Source organism: Gymnoscopelus braueri, assembly GCF_963280865.1.
Source record: "Gymnoscopelus braueri genome assembly, chromosome: 12".
Classification (NCBI taxonomy): domain Eukaryota; kingdom Metazoa; phylum Chordata; class Actinopteri; order Myctophiformes; family Myctophidae; genus Gymnoscopelus; species Gymnoscopelus braueri.
Window position 1 is genome coordinate 44883927 of NC_137614.1, and position 17156 is coordinate 44901082.

The following is a 17156-nucleotide window of genomic DNA, read 5'->3' on the forward strand; positions in this document are numbered from 1 at the left end:
TTGGTCACTTGGAATCTGAGTGACAGCTCCCCCTTCCTTATAGCTTGTTGAATGCAGGGATGGAGGTGTGTTACGGCCAGCATGGTATTTTTGATTGATTGAATTATTAGCAGTTTGCAAAAAAAAACTAAAAAACATGAAAGTATAATGCAAGGTCAGCTAAGAGTATTTAAAACCCAAGAAAGATGACTTGTTTCCATTGGGGTCCTTTGTACTCAATTCATAGAGACATTTAATGACAGACAGATATACACTACTATGCAAAACATCATAAAAAACAAAAACAAAAAAAATATGTACAGTAAACAGTTTGAGTAAACAGATTGATGGAATACTTTATTAACAGTAGGATACAGAGGTACAATTGTACAATGATTGTTATAAGGATAACACAAAAAGGCTCGTTTCCATTGTGGTCCTCTGGGACTGAGGTCAGAGCTCCATTCCAGCTCTGGACGCTACACTATTCGTTACAATATTGAGCATTTTAGGCTATTAGCAATTCAGATGATTCCCTAATGTTAGGTTTCTGTTCTACTTACAGTTTGTGATCTGTATTTAAAATTGTTGTATTGTTGTTACTGTTATAGTAGGCCAGTGGTTCCCAAACTTGGGATCGGGACCCTCAGAGGGGGTCCCCAGATTAGCTTAATGGGCAACATTGTTTTCTCTCTCAACAATAAACAAACCAACCTATACAGTATAAGTGTATACAGGGTAACACATTTCTAAAGTGACAATTTAATGACTTTTAAGACCTTTTTAAGGCATTGTGCGCTTGTAGTTCGGCTATTTTCACAACATTTTATTTAGCACAACACATTTTATTACCCAAACATTTTACTAAGTATTTTGTTTTATGTAGTTTAAACCGTTTTTCCTTATTTTTTTACTCTTGAATTTTAAGTTTTGTTCTCAATTATTTTTTATTTTCTTTCAAATCTTATATTTTTTTGCTTGCAAATATATTTTTTTGATTGCGTTTTTAATTTGTTTTAATTAAAAATATTTTTTGTTCTGTTTATATAATTTCCTTTGCTTACAAATTATTATTTTTTGCTTGCTGTTTTAATTCGTTTTCTTTCAAAACTATTCTTTGCTCTGTTTATATTTTTTCTCTCTCAAATGTTTTTCTTTTGTTTGGTTAATAAAGACACAAATGTAACTCCATATTTGGGTGCCAACATCATCTGTCAAATGTCCTTCCCTTCTGTTAGAAGGACTTCATCTCTCGACACCAGGAAACAACTCATTCTCCTTCTTCACCGCTGGTCCCCAACTCCGGAGTCCCTTGCCGAATATCTTTTGGCCAATTTCACTGCACATTATTTTTTTTATGTCTTTGAGGATTTCCGTTTCTCCTTCATCCTTCTGATCCACAGGGTCGCCCCGACCACCCCCAGGGGTTCAGACAGAGGTTGTTGGTAAAGCTCTTATTTATCTCCCTCTTAAAGTCCCTCTCATCTCCTATTAAAGAGCCTGGGACTGCTGCCCTTGACCCAGACGTAACTCTTGTGTCGGTAAGAATGATACAGTTTAATGTAATACCGATCCAAACCCAGGGGGACCTGCCGAGGAGTGTCATAAAAATGCAGGGGGATTCTAATAAAGTCCTATCTCTGGGCCATAGTGTGTAGCAGGAGTCTATAGGAGGAGTAGACAAATTCATCTGGGCACTAAACTTTGAAAAACTAACTAAAACTATTCAATCTATGACTTTCTCATTTCTTATTGTTTGTATTGTACTGTATTGTTATTGAAAATGTAATAAACAGCTGGTCGTAAAAGAAAAGAAAAACGAACTGAAATTAGGCTAAACATGTCTGATGGAACTTGTTTATAAAGACTACTGCCAAAGACGTTTATAAACGTCTTTGAGAAATTAGCTGTTGCCTGCCAAAGACGTTTAAAAACGTCCTTAAAAAAAAATTTCTAAAAGATTCTCTAATTATTTAGTATTGACACCTTTTCGATTTTCCAAACGAATAAGGAGATAACAATTTCCAAAGATTTTGCTGCTCCATCCACTTCAATGTTAAAATTGTTGTTGTAAAAATGTTTTTTGGTTTGAAACCACTGGTTTTGAGCTATTTTCAAACATCAAACAACACATGACAACAAGGTCAAATTGACCTCGTTGACATTTGTGAAACCACACCTGAATCTCATCTGTGATTAGAAATTTTCTGGGGATCAATCATACTTGAGAAAAATATTTTGTGGCTATGCGAAAAGGTACCAAAATCGGTCAAAACCCTGGCAGAGGCTACAGACTTTTCTGAAAAACTCTGGCAGGGTAAGAGTTAATTTCTAAATAATTGGAGATGAAGAATGAAAATTATATTTTGTTCTACTGTCCATGAACACAGTAGCAAACGTAGAACAATTACTGTTGACAAGTACTATTGTCATAGTACTTGGAGGCCAGTACTATCACGACATATTTATGACATCAGGGATCTCAGGGACATCAGGCATAAAGAGACACAGACAGAAAGACAAATACAGAGATCTCCATATACAGTGGGGCATTAAATGGGACACAGACAGACAGACAGACACAGATGTCTTGATTTTCTGTTCTAGACGACTGTTCCAACCAAATTCCGACTCGGCATACCACACCCTCGGGTCTTCGCCGATACACACGCCTATAGTTGAAGTCGATCGGTCAGGACAGTGCTCGAGTTATGCGCAATACACACACACACACGGACACGCACATACACAAACACAAACACACACCTTGTGTGAGATACTAATGTTCCCTTCACAGGTCACTATCCTTCACCTCCTATTGAATCCCTGATTCACAAGCTGGATCTTTCTCAAACTGCAATGCAGGTTTCACTAATGGTCTGAGCTGTCAAAGTAGACAAGAGGTGAGCATGGCCTTTGCCATCACAAAGGCTCTATAAGCGTGAGGTACAATGCACAGCACTCTCATCCATACGCCATCATTTCAGAAGTAGGACAGAAGTATAGAACCCATGCACGCAGCACCTTCAGCTAACAGTGTGCAATAACGTAATAATGTATTCATACTTTGAAATGTTTCTTTACCTTCTTCTTACTAGCTATTCTTAATTATGTCTTTGTTATTGTTATTATTACGATAATGAGGAACCAAAAACCAAAGGATTTTAGTCTTGTGTACATGGATATAACATATAACAATAAACACATCTTGAATCATTTATGACTACAGGATACAGGCAGCTTTAAAAGTTAGGTTCTGGTTGTCATGAAGGGTCCAAATGAATGTTATACAAACTAAAGACCATCTATCGATGGGATCTCACCAGCCATGACACCACATCGGTGTGTATGGTGCAATGGAAGACAGGGATGGAACACATGACATGAGGCACGTTTTTTCACCATTTAGCCACGTTATCACGGCTGGTAACACTCAAAACAATTACCCTTTCGCTATGCTGGAATGTGCTAATGAATGCTATACACCGTTTGTGCAAAATCTGATAATATTTTACTTGAAAAATGCTATCTGCTGTGGAGAGGAAGAACAATAAATATCAATTTGTGTATTCAGTCAGAATATTTAAAATATATCCACACTCTCGATGCTTGTGCTGAAGAAAGTACTCAGCTGGGTTTGGAAGGAAAATACCCAAAGTGAATTCTTCAGGAGAAAAAATCTAACAAAGAGGTTCTGAAAGTGGCCAAGACGTGTTATTGAATAAAACAAAGAGCAAATGAAATGCTGACCCAGTGGCCCTTACTCCATATCGACACAAGTTTCTCTCACACCCCATTCCTTGCTCAATGTATAGTTTAAGTGGTGCGTGTGTGTGTGTGTGCGTGTGTGTGTGTGTACCTGCCAAGCACTGCAAGGTTAAATAGTGCTGTTAACAAAACATGCAAAACAGAACATACTGCATGTGGTTTGTAATACCAAAAGGCCTGAATGATTTGGCTCAGAAGATACTTGCAATCTACTGTACCATTCATAAAGCATTCTGTACAGTTTAAAATGAGATCCTTGCTATCCACTGTACATTTGTAAAGTATTCCATATGGTTTCCTTGTGGCAGAGGATTGGATTGGATTGTGGATTGTGTCCTTAAATACTTCCAAACGTGGGTTTCTCCCTTGTGTGCTTCTCCCTCTCTCTTCAAAAAACAAGATGGAGGCCAGTACTTGGCTTAGCTCAGTCCTCTCTTTGTTCAGGGATAAAGCAGAAAAGGCAAACAAACAAAACCCCCAAACAATACATATACAAAGGCAATGGTGCGGCATACGCACTACACTGAGGCTCTGTTTACTCCCTGTGTAGTAACAAGCTATTTCAGTGTGTGTGTGTGTGTGTGTGTGTGTGTGTGTGTGTGTGTGTGTGTGTGTGTGTGGTGTGTGTGTGTGTGTGTGTGTGTGTGTGTGTGTGTGTGTGTGTGTGCATGCATGCACATTCAAGGACTCACACTATACTGTACATACAAACATGTGTAACTGCATGAAAATCATTGGATGCATGAGTAAGCGTACATACACTTACCTGCATGCACAGGTTTATTGCATATAATATACTGCATGCATGCACAGGTGCAGTATGTGACTTGCACAGATCATACAGTACATACATGCATGGTTGTGAGAGCACACTACAGCTACAGTATAAGTGTTTTCTGTGTAAATGCAACGTCTACCGCAAGAACTTGCATAATACTGTACGTTAACATATACTGTAGCTACGTGGAATTAATTCAATGTGTCTGACTATGTGTGCATCTACTGTGGGTGCAGTACATGCTTGTGTGTGCATGTTGTGGTGTGAAGGGGGCAGACCAGAGTGATGCTGTGCTGCTGTTGGCAGAGTTGACGCTGGCAGATGCCAGAGGGCTTCGTTACAGTCAGGAGACGAGGCCATGAAAACCACTTCTCTAGAAAGTCTACCAGACACTAATCCTGCCCTTCCACTAACACTCCATCTTTACCTCCCCCTTCTACTGTATTTATACTTCTCTCTCTCTCTCTCTCTCTCTCTCTCCTCTCTCTCTCATCTCTCTCTCTCTCTCTATCTCTCTCTCTCTCTCTCTCTCTCCTCTCTCTCTCTCCTCTCTCTCTCTCTCTCCTCTCTCTCTCTCGCTCTCTCTCTCTCTCTCTCTCTCTCTCTCTTCTCTCTCTCTCTCTCTCTCTCTCCTTCCCTCCCTCCCTAGGCCTCCTTTGTTCCAATCAAATTCTTCAAATGCAATAGACTCCAACTCAGCTGGTGTGCACAGTTGGTTGCTCTGTGTTCTGTTGTTCTTTTGGACTTTCTCTGTGTCTCTCTCATGTCCCCGTGTTGTTGTTGTGGGTGTGTGTTTGTCAGCGGAGCGGAGCAGTCATTAATCACTGGTAAGCGTACAAACAGGAGAAAGCAGACACTTCGGGGAGGGGGAGGTGGTGGTGGTGGGGGAGGTTTTTCACTCTGTTTGGAAACTGCTTTTTTGAACAGACTCCAGAGAGAGTCTGTTCAAAAAAGTGGAGCACAGGTGCTGTAGCGTGCATAAGGTAAACACACACACACACACACACACACACACACACACACACACACACACACACAACACACACACACACACACACACACACACACACACACACACACACACACACACACACACACACACACACACAGATGTGCAGCAAGAAGCGCTGAGTCAAATAAAACATTTTCTGTACATTATTTGTTGTGCAACCGCAAAAGCAAGACATCAATATAAAGCAACTGCTATGACAAAGAGTATACAGCATGGATATTATAGTTATAAATGAACTAGGCATCTATTAAAACACAGTTCCCCTTCCTAAAAAATATATGTAAGGCTTTAGAGTATCTCACTTGTACTCTTCCATTTGGCGTAGAGGTAAGGCAAGGCAAGTTTATTTGTATAACACATTTCAACAAGGCAATTCAATGTGCTGTACATAAAATAATAAGCAAACGAAACAAAAGGACACGATAGGGTCTTACTATCAATATAATGTACTGTACTTATTGAGGGATACAGGGATCACACATTATTGGAAGAGCATCCCACTCCTTGTTAAAGGAGTGGGACCCATGGAAATTAGCATATCGTCAAAATAGATCCACTCAACATTCAACACAATGGCCCTCATTTATCAACGGAGCGTAAAAAACGGCTTATATTTTTCCATATATTCGGCCGTACACCAACGTCGAAGTCACATTTATCAAAGGATCCTATACAGCCAATCCTAGTGTACATTAGGTCGGAGCTTTGATAAATCTCACGTCTGAAAACGAGCGTCATTTAAAGTAATACAATGCAGAATCCCAAATAACGATTTTTAGCAACCCTCTGCTGGTCACTACCGTCACTGCATACAATTTCCGTAATCCTCGATTACCCAGAATTCCATTCGTTTTCACCGGAAGCCGGAAGCGTTTCAAAAAGCGATCTTTTAATTGTTTTATACTATCTACGGATCGTTTCTCTTAGCCAGTGGAGCATTAGTTACCATGAGCTGTGCTTTCTTTTTCTGTTCTTTTCGATCTTCCAATCCTACATTATCTTAACAATCAGCGTGAGGTTCCTTTTTGTTATAGCGCGGTAGTTCCTGGCCAAACAGGAAACCGTTGCGGTAGTTCCTGGGGACGTCGGCCACGACGTCATGACGTTGGCCAGGAACGTCATTTCCCCGGGAATGTCCCCCCAGTCCACTTTCAATAGAAAATATATAAATAAAAGGCTTCCGGGGGTGAAATTCACGGAGTGGGTGTTGTGAAACTTTTGCCACTCGCAAAAGATATACAATTTAACTTTAGTTTTGTTGAAAACGTTACCTAGTATTACTTTAAATAACACGCCCTTAAATATTCTCCAATCGCCCCGATTTTACGACATGAAGAACCAGAATACGACCAAACACATCATGAAAAGCCAATAAGAAAGAGTTTCCCCCGCTCGCCTCGCCACACACGCCTCTCTCTCTCATCACCACACACACACACACACACACACACGCCCCGCCGCCGCCCCCAACTCCGTAGCGTAGCGGTACAATCTTTGTCACGTAGGCAGGCTTGTAGCCTACATGAATGATACCAATCACATCGCCATGAATGGAATACGTTTGTATATTAATGTATTTAACCCATACCGAGCAGTGCGCGTTCGAGTTACACAAAAATTAAGGCTATTCCCATTTCCCAGTGAGACTCGGACCGTCGGACGGGCGAGTCCCGTACCGCGCCGCATTAATGAGAGATAGCCTGGAGAGAACATTAATGGATGAAGGCTGGTGTGTGTTGGACCGTGGTTAAATGTCTGATCTCCCGGTGGCCATGAAAATATAACAGCAACGCCGTTGTGCCGGTCTAAACTCCACGAAAATGCTCTCGCAGATCTAAAATAGCAGATCTACAAGCTTACAAGCGTCGCAATGCGACGCTTGTGAGCTTGTAGATCTGCTATTTTCAATGCAGCCGGATCTGCAATCTTATCTGAATGACTGTTAAAGCAGTTTGTTTAAATTACTTTATAAAATGTTATATTTTCACAGGGATTATTTATTAGATATACATTTTGAAGTGGATTATGTGTCCAGATGCCTGTCAGACAGTCAGACAATGCTGCTCCGCAGGTCTAGAATGGAATAAACGGGCGCAACCAACGTCAACAACTTGTCTCGACCAGACGTGAGATCTCAACGTACGGTAGACTGAAACCAACGTCAGGATATATTGATAAATGCTGAAAGTTGCGGTGATCTCACCGTACGCCCAATTATTTGGTCTGCACTGCGTTGATAAATGAGGGCCAGAGGTTCCTGACAAGCTCAACACCAAGCTCAGGGATCTGGGAGGCTAGGCCTGCACACCCGACCATGGACTTCTTGTCGGGCTGTCGCTGGGTGGTGCAGCACTACATCCAAACCACTGACCCTGAGCCTGAGTCTGTATTTGCCAGAGCAAAAGGGATGCTTCTCTGCCAGAGGAGAAGTGTGTGAATCAATTGAAGGTTTCAAAAAAAGCCTCTGTGAGAAATCAATGTATCTTACATGCTATTGACGGCTGTTTGTGTTTGGCAGCACAAGGAGGAAAAACCACAAAGAGCACCTGTTTATTCTGAAGAATTACTCCCGGTGCTTTCTTTTTCCATCTTTTGGATGCTCATGCACGCTTCTCTCCGGAACTGGCTCTCATGCCTGTTCCGCCTTCCATCAGTCTTTGGTCTCCAGGATGTTGAAGTTCTGCTCCACTCATCCCCATCTGGTGTAGAGGCACTGTTTCACTCCATGCACTCGGGCTACAGTCTGCCGGAGTGTAGGCAGTCGAACACCAGGCCTTACACTACACAGTAAATCTATAGCACATCACAGCTACGGGAAACTATACATACAGAAGCTATACTGGCACAAAAAGCTGTGACTGATCTCAAAGGAATAGTCCACAAAGACTCCATGTCTTTATCCATGTCCGTCACCGGTCTCTGTGTCGCCGATTAAGCCAGCCGTAATCACCATAGATTGTTCATGTGGTGACGTAGAGTAGCCATGTGGACAAAGAACTTCAGCCATTCTCGGTGAATTCTGAATTCATTTTGCTGCAATCGACACAGTGAATGTCAAAATTGACTGCACAGTACATCTGCAAATTTGACAGTGGAGCATTCACTTTAAGGCAAAATACACACTGTGAGGAAAGGAGGAGAGCCTCTGGAAAACATTGTAGTAGTTACACTCAGACTCAGGGAACTGACATTATTGGCAGTCAATAATATCTGGTCCTTACATAGCATTGGCCTTGGACAGTAGTGTGAGTGTGGTTCTGCCAATACCTTAGTCAAACACTCCACACTTCCCCTTGACACGTGCCAGGCTCCGGGCTGCCGGGCCATCCGGTAGGATCTCTGTCATCACACCTGCCCCATCCTGTGCTAGCCCGATCAAAGTGACAGTACTGTGGACCTGCAGAGATGTTGTCACCCTGCCTGTCCCACTGACGGAAGCTCAGTCCGGGAAGGGAGAGAAACGGTGGGATGGCGCAGCAGACGTGTCACTCAGCGCTGCGCTGGATGACAGAACAGCCCATTAGGACTTGGACCGGCTTCACAGGCCATTAGGGTAGGCATCACACAGCCGTACCGCACAGAACACTGAGTAATGACATCAGGAGAGAAACATAGTCAAGAAGACAAGAGGAAGAGAGAGAGATGAGGAGAGGGAGAGAGAGAGAGAGAGAGAGAGAGAGAGAGAGAGAGAGAGAGAGAGAGAGAGAGAGAGAGAGAGATCACACATACTGTAGGACACCAGTGATAGAGCATTCCTAGGACATGGCCTGTAGAAAGACCTTCAGGCAACCAGCTTGCAGTACAGAAGCCACACAATTAGATAGATATCTGAAAGTGTCTGAACTGACCAAACCATGGACATCCTTAGACCAACCACAGACCAATCATGGCTTTCCATTACAGCCCGGTCAATCATAGAATTGTGTTTCAGACCCTCCGTTACTGGAATTGATGATGTAAGATGGTGGGTCTGACCACATGAGACTAATGAGACGTAATGAGCAAATACTTTACATACAGTACATTCATGACTCTCAATTTATTATGCACATTAGCCACTTTTGTATGCACTTTATTCTACTTCTATACGGGGAAGAGATGGGGAAAGCACAGCTCTTCAACATACTTCATAGGGTCAAGGCCGGATTAAGACTTTATAGGCACCGGAGCAGTGACCGGGCTCAAGCTGCCCCCCATGTAACAGTGTTTCAGCACCACAGACAGCGCCTTCACTTTACCAAGAGAAAGGCAGTATGTATCAGGCCTATTTTTCAATCAAATAAAATGACGTTCACCACATTACATGTCACCAGCACAACTGATAATAAAATACAAAATAATAATCTAATAATAATCTAATAATACAACAATCAATGAAGGAAAGCACAGACAGTGCAGACATTTCCAACAACCCTTAGATCACTCGCACACCAACGATCAACAATAGTACTCAAATCTCCAAAGGCTCCAGCGGGCGCATTAATCAGGGCCTGCATATTGGTAGTATCCTAGTCTGCCTCTGTCAGTTAGCGATGACATCAAGATTGATACTTTGACATTAAAGGGACACTTCGCAGATTTTGCTGCCCATAGCGTCAAATTACGTTTTCCGCAGCTTCTCACCTTATGTCCGCACTACATGACTGCAGGTGACTACAGGTGTAGTTCAAATCCAAACCAACCCCCATAGCTCAAAGGACCGGCCCCGAAGGTGTCACCGTAACATTGTTCAACCTTCTTTCCCCACTCGACCACTCCCATTAGCTACCTCACATGTACTATCATGGCGTCTGCAAACATATCAGAGTTATACTTCTGTACCCGGACCCACACGCAGCTATGCGGACAGTGAGGAGCAACAACCCGTCGGGGATGTTTCCTAGTGGAACTGACAGAATGTACACGGACCGTGGACGGTGGACGCTTGTCTCTCGAGTAAGTAAACATGCTGTAAAGTTGCCACTATCACTATAATCTCATGTTGTATCCCTCGGGTAGACTAAACTAGCTTGTGGAGCCGTGGCGTGAACGGAACGTTTGTTATTGTTGACTTGCCTGTAGCCACGGAAACCCATGTCTTTTTTTGGGAACATGACTGTCATGGCGGAACTTCAACCTGATTTTGGCACTTTCTCCATTCACAACCCTTTCATCTACATAAACGTTCATATTTCAAATATAAAGTTCTTACCCCGTGGCCACAGATGTTACAATTGGAATCGGATGGGTCTAAGTACCCGTATCTTCCGTATTTTTCAATAAAAAAAACATTTAAATCCGAATGGTGGCCATTTTCTCTTAGATGTATAATGTATCAGAGTGCAATATACGTCCCAACCGATAGGGTCGCGTAATTGAAAGCATAAGGAGAAAATGGCCACCGATTGGATTACAATGCTTTTTATTAAACAATACGGAAGATACTGGTACTTAGACCCACCTGATTCAAATTGTAACATCCGTGGCATGAGTTCAGCACTTTATATTTGAAATATGAACGTTTATGTAGATGTACGGTCTGTACATGTAGAAAGTGCAAACACCAGGTTGAAGCTCCGCCATGACTGACATGTTTCAGAGCTACTCAGTACATGACGACGTCAGGTCCCGAAAATAGCAGATCTACAAGCTCACAACGCGTCGCAGACTCGACACTTTGTGAGCTTGTAGGTCTGCTATTTTTGGTGCGCATGCAACTAAGAATAAATTAGGTATCACGTCGGATGATATCCATGTAAACTAAATCTAATCTAATGTGTTCTTTCCAATGACAGGACAGAAAGTTGTCATCAGCCTGCAAAAATGAAGGAACTGCAGATGAAGACCTGGGACACTACAGCCATATATATTTTTTCTAAATAAAACGGTTACATTTACACACTGCTTGCTCTACTCATTGGTATATTCTACATTGTGTAAGCATTTATAATGACAAAATGTATTTACACCCAATTCTATAAGGGTTCTTTTGAACTGTTTCATGATAGGAGATGGTCTTTCATTTGGCAGAATGGTACATAATTACATGACTGTAAGCATTACAGATATAATAGTGAAAAACTCTTGTACATTCTGTTAGTATTTTACTTCTACATGTAATCATAATTTTTCTGGGGACCCCAGCACATTGGATTCAACTTTACTAGTCTTAGATACAATAGGCTATAGTAAAATCTAATATTATCCATATACACCAATTGAAAGCATGAAACGGTCTCATTTGAAAAAAGAGAAAAAAAACGATTAGGCTGTGTATGACAAGAGTATTTGAACATTAGCATGTCATTCTAAAGTAATGCCCATGTTTTCTATAAGTTTAGTCCAAAGAATATAACTGGAAATGACAGTGAAACATTATGCTCTCAGAGATAAGGAGTCACACATGACATGAGTATGAAACGTTTTGTTTTATTATTATATTGTTGACTATGCTGCATCTCCATGGATGTCCCGACTCCCAAGTAGAAGATGGACGTCACGTCACCAGCACCGGACTGTCTACATGGTGGGATGGAATGTAGAAAAAAAAATTGATGCACGTGCGTGCGCGCACACAGACACACACGTTTAGTGTTAATATGCTAATTTATACATGATATATTTAGTTTACTATAAGATAAAATCAAATCAATACAGAACACAATACAACAGCAGCCAAGACTATAGTTTCACCTTGCTGGCGCAACAAAGACACGGTGATGATGGGACTGACATCCTGGGTAGATATAGCAAACTTGCAATGGGTAGGCCTACTGGTCCAACTGTACTGGTTCAACAGAGGCAGATTTCACGTGGTCCAAGAAAGAACATGGCTTCGATGTCGTGTTTTGTGATCCAAAGGTAGACAAAAAAGTCGGAAAAGTTGGAACGTAACATTCATCATTCTTCAGCATTCAGTGTTGTTGCCAGATCTTGTGAGAGAAATAAGCAACCAGGTATATGAAAACAAGCCCAAAAGAAAATACCTGTGCCAAGAGCACTTGAAACCTAGACATGGGTTATTTGAAAATTGCCGATCTACAAGCTCACAACGCGTAACGATGTGACGCAGTGTGAGCTTGTATAGATCTGCTATTTTCCAAAAAATCTTGAGGGGAAAAAAGTGCAAAATGTGGAATATTTTTAAAACATTTTAACAACACATTTTTGGTAGGGTCTCCCTGGCAAATATGTTGGCGCGCAGTGCACAGATGAGGGTCCGTGGAAAAGTACATGAACATGTTTGAGAACCACTGGTTTAAACAACAATCAAAACATTTGGAAACGAGCCCAAATATCAACTACATTTTAGAAACCAGCCGCTTATAATAAGCAGACATGGCAACACTGGCCAATGTGCTGTATGTGTTTGTTGATGTTGTTGTAGTGAGAACTGGGAGGGGAAAGTTACAATGTAGACCACGCCCCCACGCAGCCTCCTCCCCTCAAGGAAGGGCAGTGCCCCAAAGCATTGTGGTCATTGTAGTAATGCAGCCAAACCCCAGTCATCCAGTCAAAGTCAAGACTTCTATATTTTTCTGGCCATAGGGTGCAAATTTGAAATTTTGCTACTGTTATCTACTATATTATAATAGATAATTAATATATATATTATTAACATTGAGTGACTGCAAGTTCTTCCAGGGGTGAAATGCTCCTTTAAGAGTCCAGTGTAAATGAAGGATATAATCAAGCCATGCTGTTAAAACCTCTGGTCTTTACGAGGGGTGAGAACATGTTTGAGTCTGAAGTGTAATAATTCAAACAAACAAACAAGTAACAATGCTTTGTCCTCCACTGAAATGAGGAAACAGAATTAAAAAGTAGAAAAACAGGACATGAGCTTCAGCAAGATCCGCAATGCAATATTCGAAATAAAGGACTTCAGCAACACTACAACAATATCAACCCATCACCAGCCTCCCTCTTACAGCTGCCTCCTCGTTAAAGTCTCACCTCTGTATCTCTGTGTGGCCCAGCCTGCCCTCCAGTCATTACCAAAGAACCTGAGAGCCCAACAGAGGCATCAACACGCATCACTTCCTCTCTGCTTTGTACACGCCACTACCAGCCCTCAACGAGCTCCTAACGGACCTATTTGCCAGGGTTTGTTGGACGTTTTTTTTAAACATTCCAGCATAGTTGGTTTGTCAGCAATGGTGGTGGTGTCCTTAACACCACAGCATGTCTGTCTGTCTGGTTGTGTCCAGCCTGTGGACAAAACAGAGCTGTCTGGTCCATTGTAGGGTGGTTTTAGCCATGTTGTGGGGCTGTACTAGCTGGGATGAGAATGTCAAGTTACACCAGGTTATTAGGAAACATGTCGGATTAAGAGGTAATAATATTTTAAAGTTATTACCTTAGTTAAAAGAGTTAAAAACTTTCCACTCTTTCGTTCGATGCCGTTTCACTGTTTTTACACAAACAAAAACCAAAAAAAAAAACGTATTAAAAATAAAAGTTTACTTGGAGCACCTCCCCAGGCATTTCCCCCGAGGATTGGAACGAAAGTGCTTCTTTTGCACTATTGAAAACCCCAAAGTGAAAAGAATGTCTGACTTCTGTAAACAGGGACTCAGGGAGGAAAAGCTGAAGGCTAGATCCTACAGATAAAGAGACGCGGGAGGAAGGAGGGAGCGTGGAATGAACCATCAGTCTTTCAGAATGATGTTTTTTGATGAATTACCACAAACACGGTGAGCTAGAATTTCAAGGTTCTGTGAGACAAACTGAGCTTTCTGTTGTGACAGAATCTCTGAATTTTAAGCAGAGCAGGGCCTCAGCGCTGCAACAATGCATTCCCACAAACGTTTATTTATATTCATGTTATTTTCTTTTTTTATCAGCCAGATTTTTACAATCTGAACTTCTAACCCCCTTCCCGGTTTTATTTATATTTTATGCATCATGAAACTAGCAGTTGTTGCGGAGGTGCTACGATGGTAGTGCGCCTAGTCACACATATTCCCTCCATACTCTGCATCTGCAACACTAAATGACAACAGCTGGCTTATGCAAGTAGACAATGTGCACAGTCTACGCGCACACAGACGCGCACGCGCACACACGCACACACACACACACACACACACACACACACACACACACAATACTGTAGAAATGACGGCGGTGTGTGAGTGAGTACAGTACAAAAGTGAAGGGTATACCATCCTAGAAAGTACCATAAGCTCATTCTTCACACGTGGTCATGTGGGAAAACAGGGCTGTACAGATCTGTGATTTATGAAGCCTTTTAACCAGTGTGTCCTTACAAGACCTCGAAGGGGATGAACCCCTGTTTTTTTCCTGGCCAGAGAACAGCAGAATTTCATTCCTCTTATCAGAGCGCTGCTTTTTACAGACCAAGTAAAGATTGTGTGACAAATTGCATTGCTTAAAAAATAATAAAAGAGCCACAAAAACATTATTGAACTTTGGGTTCACATTCTAACTGGTCCGACAAGGGAACTATCGCATGCATAAAGGAGCAGAAATAATCAGTCATTTTACTGCATGAAACCAGTGGATCCGACACTGTGGGGAGAGATTAGACACACATGGGCTGCTTAGCCGACAGCTCCCTCTCGGAATGCAGAAGCCTCATCAAAACCGTTCTGATTCTGTAAGACGTCTGCAGCTATAATAGTAGCTTATACACAGTGGTGGAAAGTAACTAAGTACATTTACTTAAGTACTGTACTTAAGTACAATTTTGAGGTATTTGTACTTTACTTGAGTATTTCCAATTTCCAATACTTTTACTTCTACTCCACTACATCTCGGGGGCAAATATTGTACTTTTACTCCTCTACAATTATTTGAAAACTTTAGTTACTAGTTACTTTTCAGATATAAACTATGATATAATGAAACATACATTAACCACTTTAGCCCTATTTTATACCTAGGCTATTTGAAAATAGCAGATCTACAAGCTCACAACGCGTCGCATCGCGACGCGTTGTGAGCTTGTAGATCGGCTATTTTCAAATATTTAGTACTTTTACTTTTGGTACTTTAAGTACATTTTGATGCCAATACTTTTGTACTTTTACTCAAGTAATTTTTAAATTCTGGACTTTTACTTGTAACAGAGTATTTTTATATTGCAGTATTGGTACTTTTACTTAAGTAAAGAATTTGAGTACTTTTTCCACCACTGTACAGCGATAATCACATCAGAAACAAGCCTGTCAACGTAATCACCTGCATGGATTTGTCCTAATGACCAACGGCAACCTGCATGCTATGCTAGTGCGCTCAACAAACCCAGAGCTGTAGATGAGCGATGAGAGCCAATGAATTCTGTCACTTACGCTGACGAGCATCTGCGGGAACGGTCCTCGAGAGTTTTCCGGCACGTTGACGGGTGGAATCACCCAGTCCCTCTTCTGCCTGCGCAGGCCCTTGGAGCCGCTCAGCACGGGCCTCGGGAACAGGATGACAGCAGGAGGGGATCGAAAAGTCTCTTTCTTGCCTTTCCTCTCAGCAACTTTGCCCTCTTCTTCAGTGACCTGAAAAACAGCACAGAAACAAGACTACTGTCAGGAGACAGAGAAAGCCGTTGTATTATTTTTTTGTGTGCAAATGAGTTAGCATTATTTAAATAGGATAGCAGAGAGACAGGAAACTGGTGGCAGAAAGGTATAATTAAGGGAGATTTTATTCCAACGTGCAGATATATTTTCTCTGGGTATATATTTTTATCCAGCACCTGGCTCTTTGGTTTTGGATGTGCACAGGACTCTCCTCTAGAGAGGGTTTGATGACATACAGCAAATAAATGTATGCACATATAAATATGAAAAGGGGTCTCAAAAGTCACAGAGACCTTGTAATTTCACACCTGGCTGTAAAAAGCCTGTTAACAGTGGATATGACTGAGCTCCAATTTATAGTCCCATTTACCAGACTGAGCTGACTGAACCCCACACACACACACACACACACACACACACACACACACACACACACACACACACACACACACACACACACACACACACACACACACACACACACACACACACACACACACACACACACACACACACACACACACACACACACACACACACACACACACAGCCTTGGGGCAGTGAGAGACGACGCCCACAAACCTGTCTCTGTGAAAGATGCTCAGTCTCTTTTAATGTCCTCAAGTGAACCCCCTATCAGTGTCACAATGATCAATCACAATCATTAATTCATTACGAGTTCCCGTCATAGCGTCATAAAAATATAATAAATCCTGATTCCAAATCAGCTTGTGTTAAGTGAGTTCTCTATGTGAATATGATGCAGGAAGAGTAAAAAAGAGAAAGAAAACAGTAACATCATCTACAGAAATCTGAACCACTGAATATAATAATAAAATAGTGCTTTGGGTCAGATTATATCATAGTGATCAGGAGCAAACAAATAGCATGCAGAATAATATAGTACTAGGTAATATACAGTGTGTGTCCCTTAAGAGAAAACTCCAGCGTAAAGAGATGCAGACACGTTGGCTCTCAGGTTCATGTACATGACATATAGATTGGCATATTTACATCAAGGTTATATTGTAGGCATCATCTCAAGGCTGCTCTTTAACCATCTGCACCATCTGCTTGGCGTCCCAGGGGGCTGTGGAGGATG

General features: G+C 41.7%; 1 protein-coding gene across 1 annotated transcript in view; it reads right to left on the reverse strand.

The window, feature by feature from the left end:
- The window catches only part of LOC308097153 (cadherin-4-like), a 246033-nt gene that overhangs the window by 54759 nt on the left and 174118 nt on the right, over nt 1–17156 (reverse strand). Inside the window, exon 5 of the mRNA XM_080444778.1 lies at nt 15833–16030. Within this exon, the coding sequence (XP_080300904.1) occupies nt 15833–16030 (198 nt within the window). The remainder of the gene's footprint in view (nt 1–15832; nt 16031–17156) is intronic.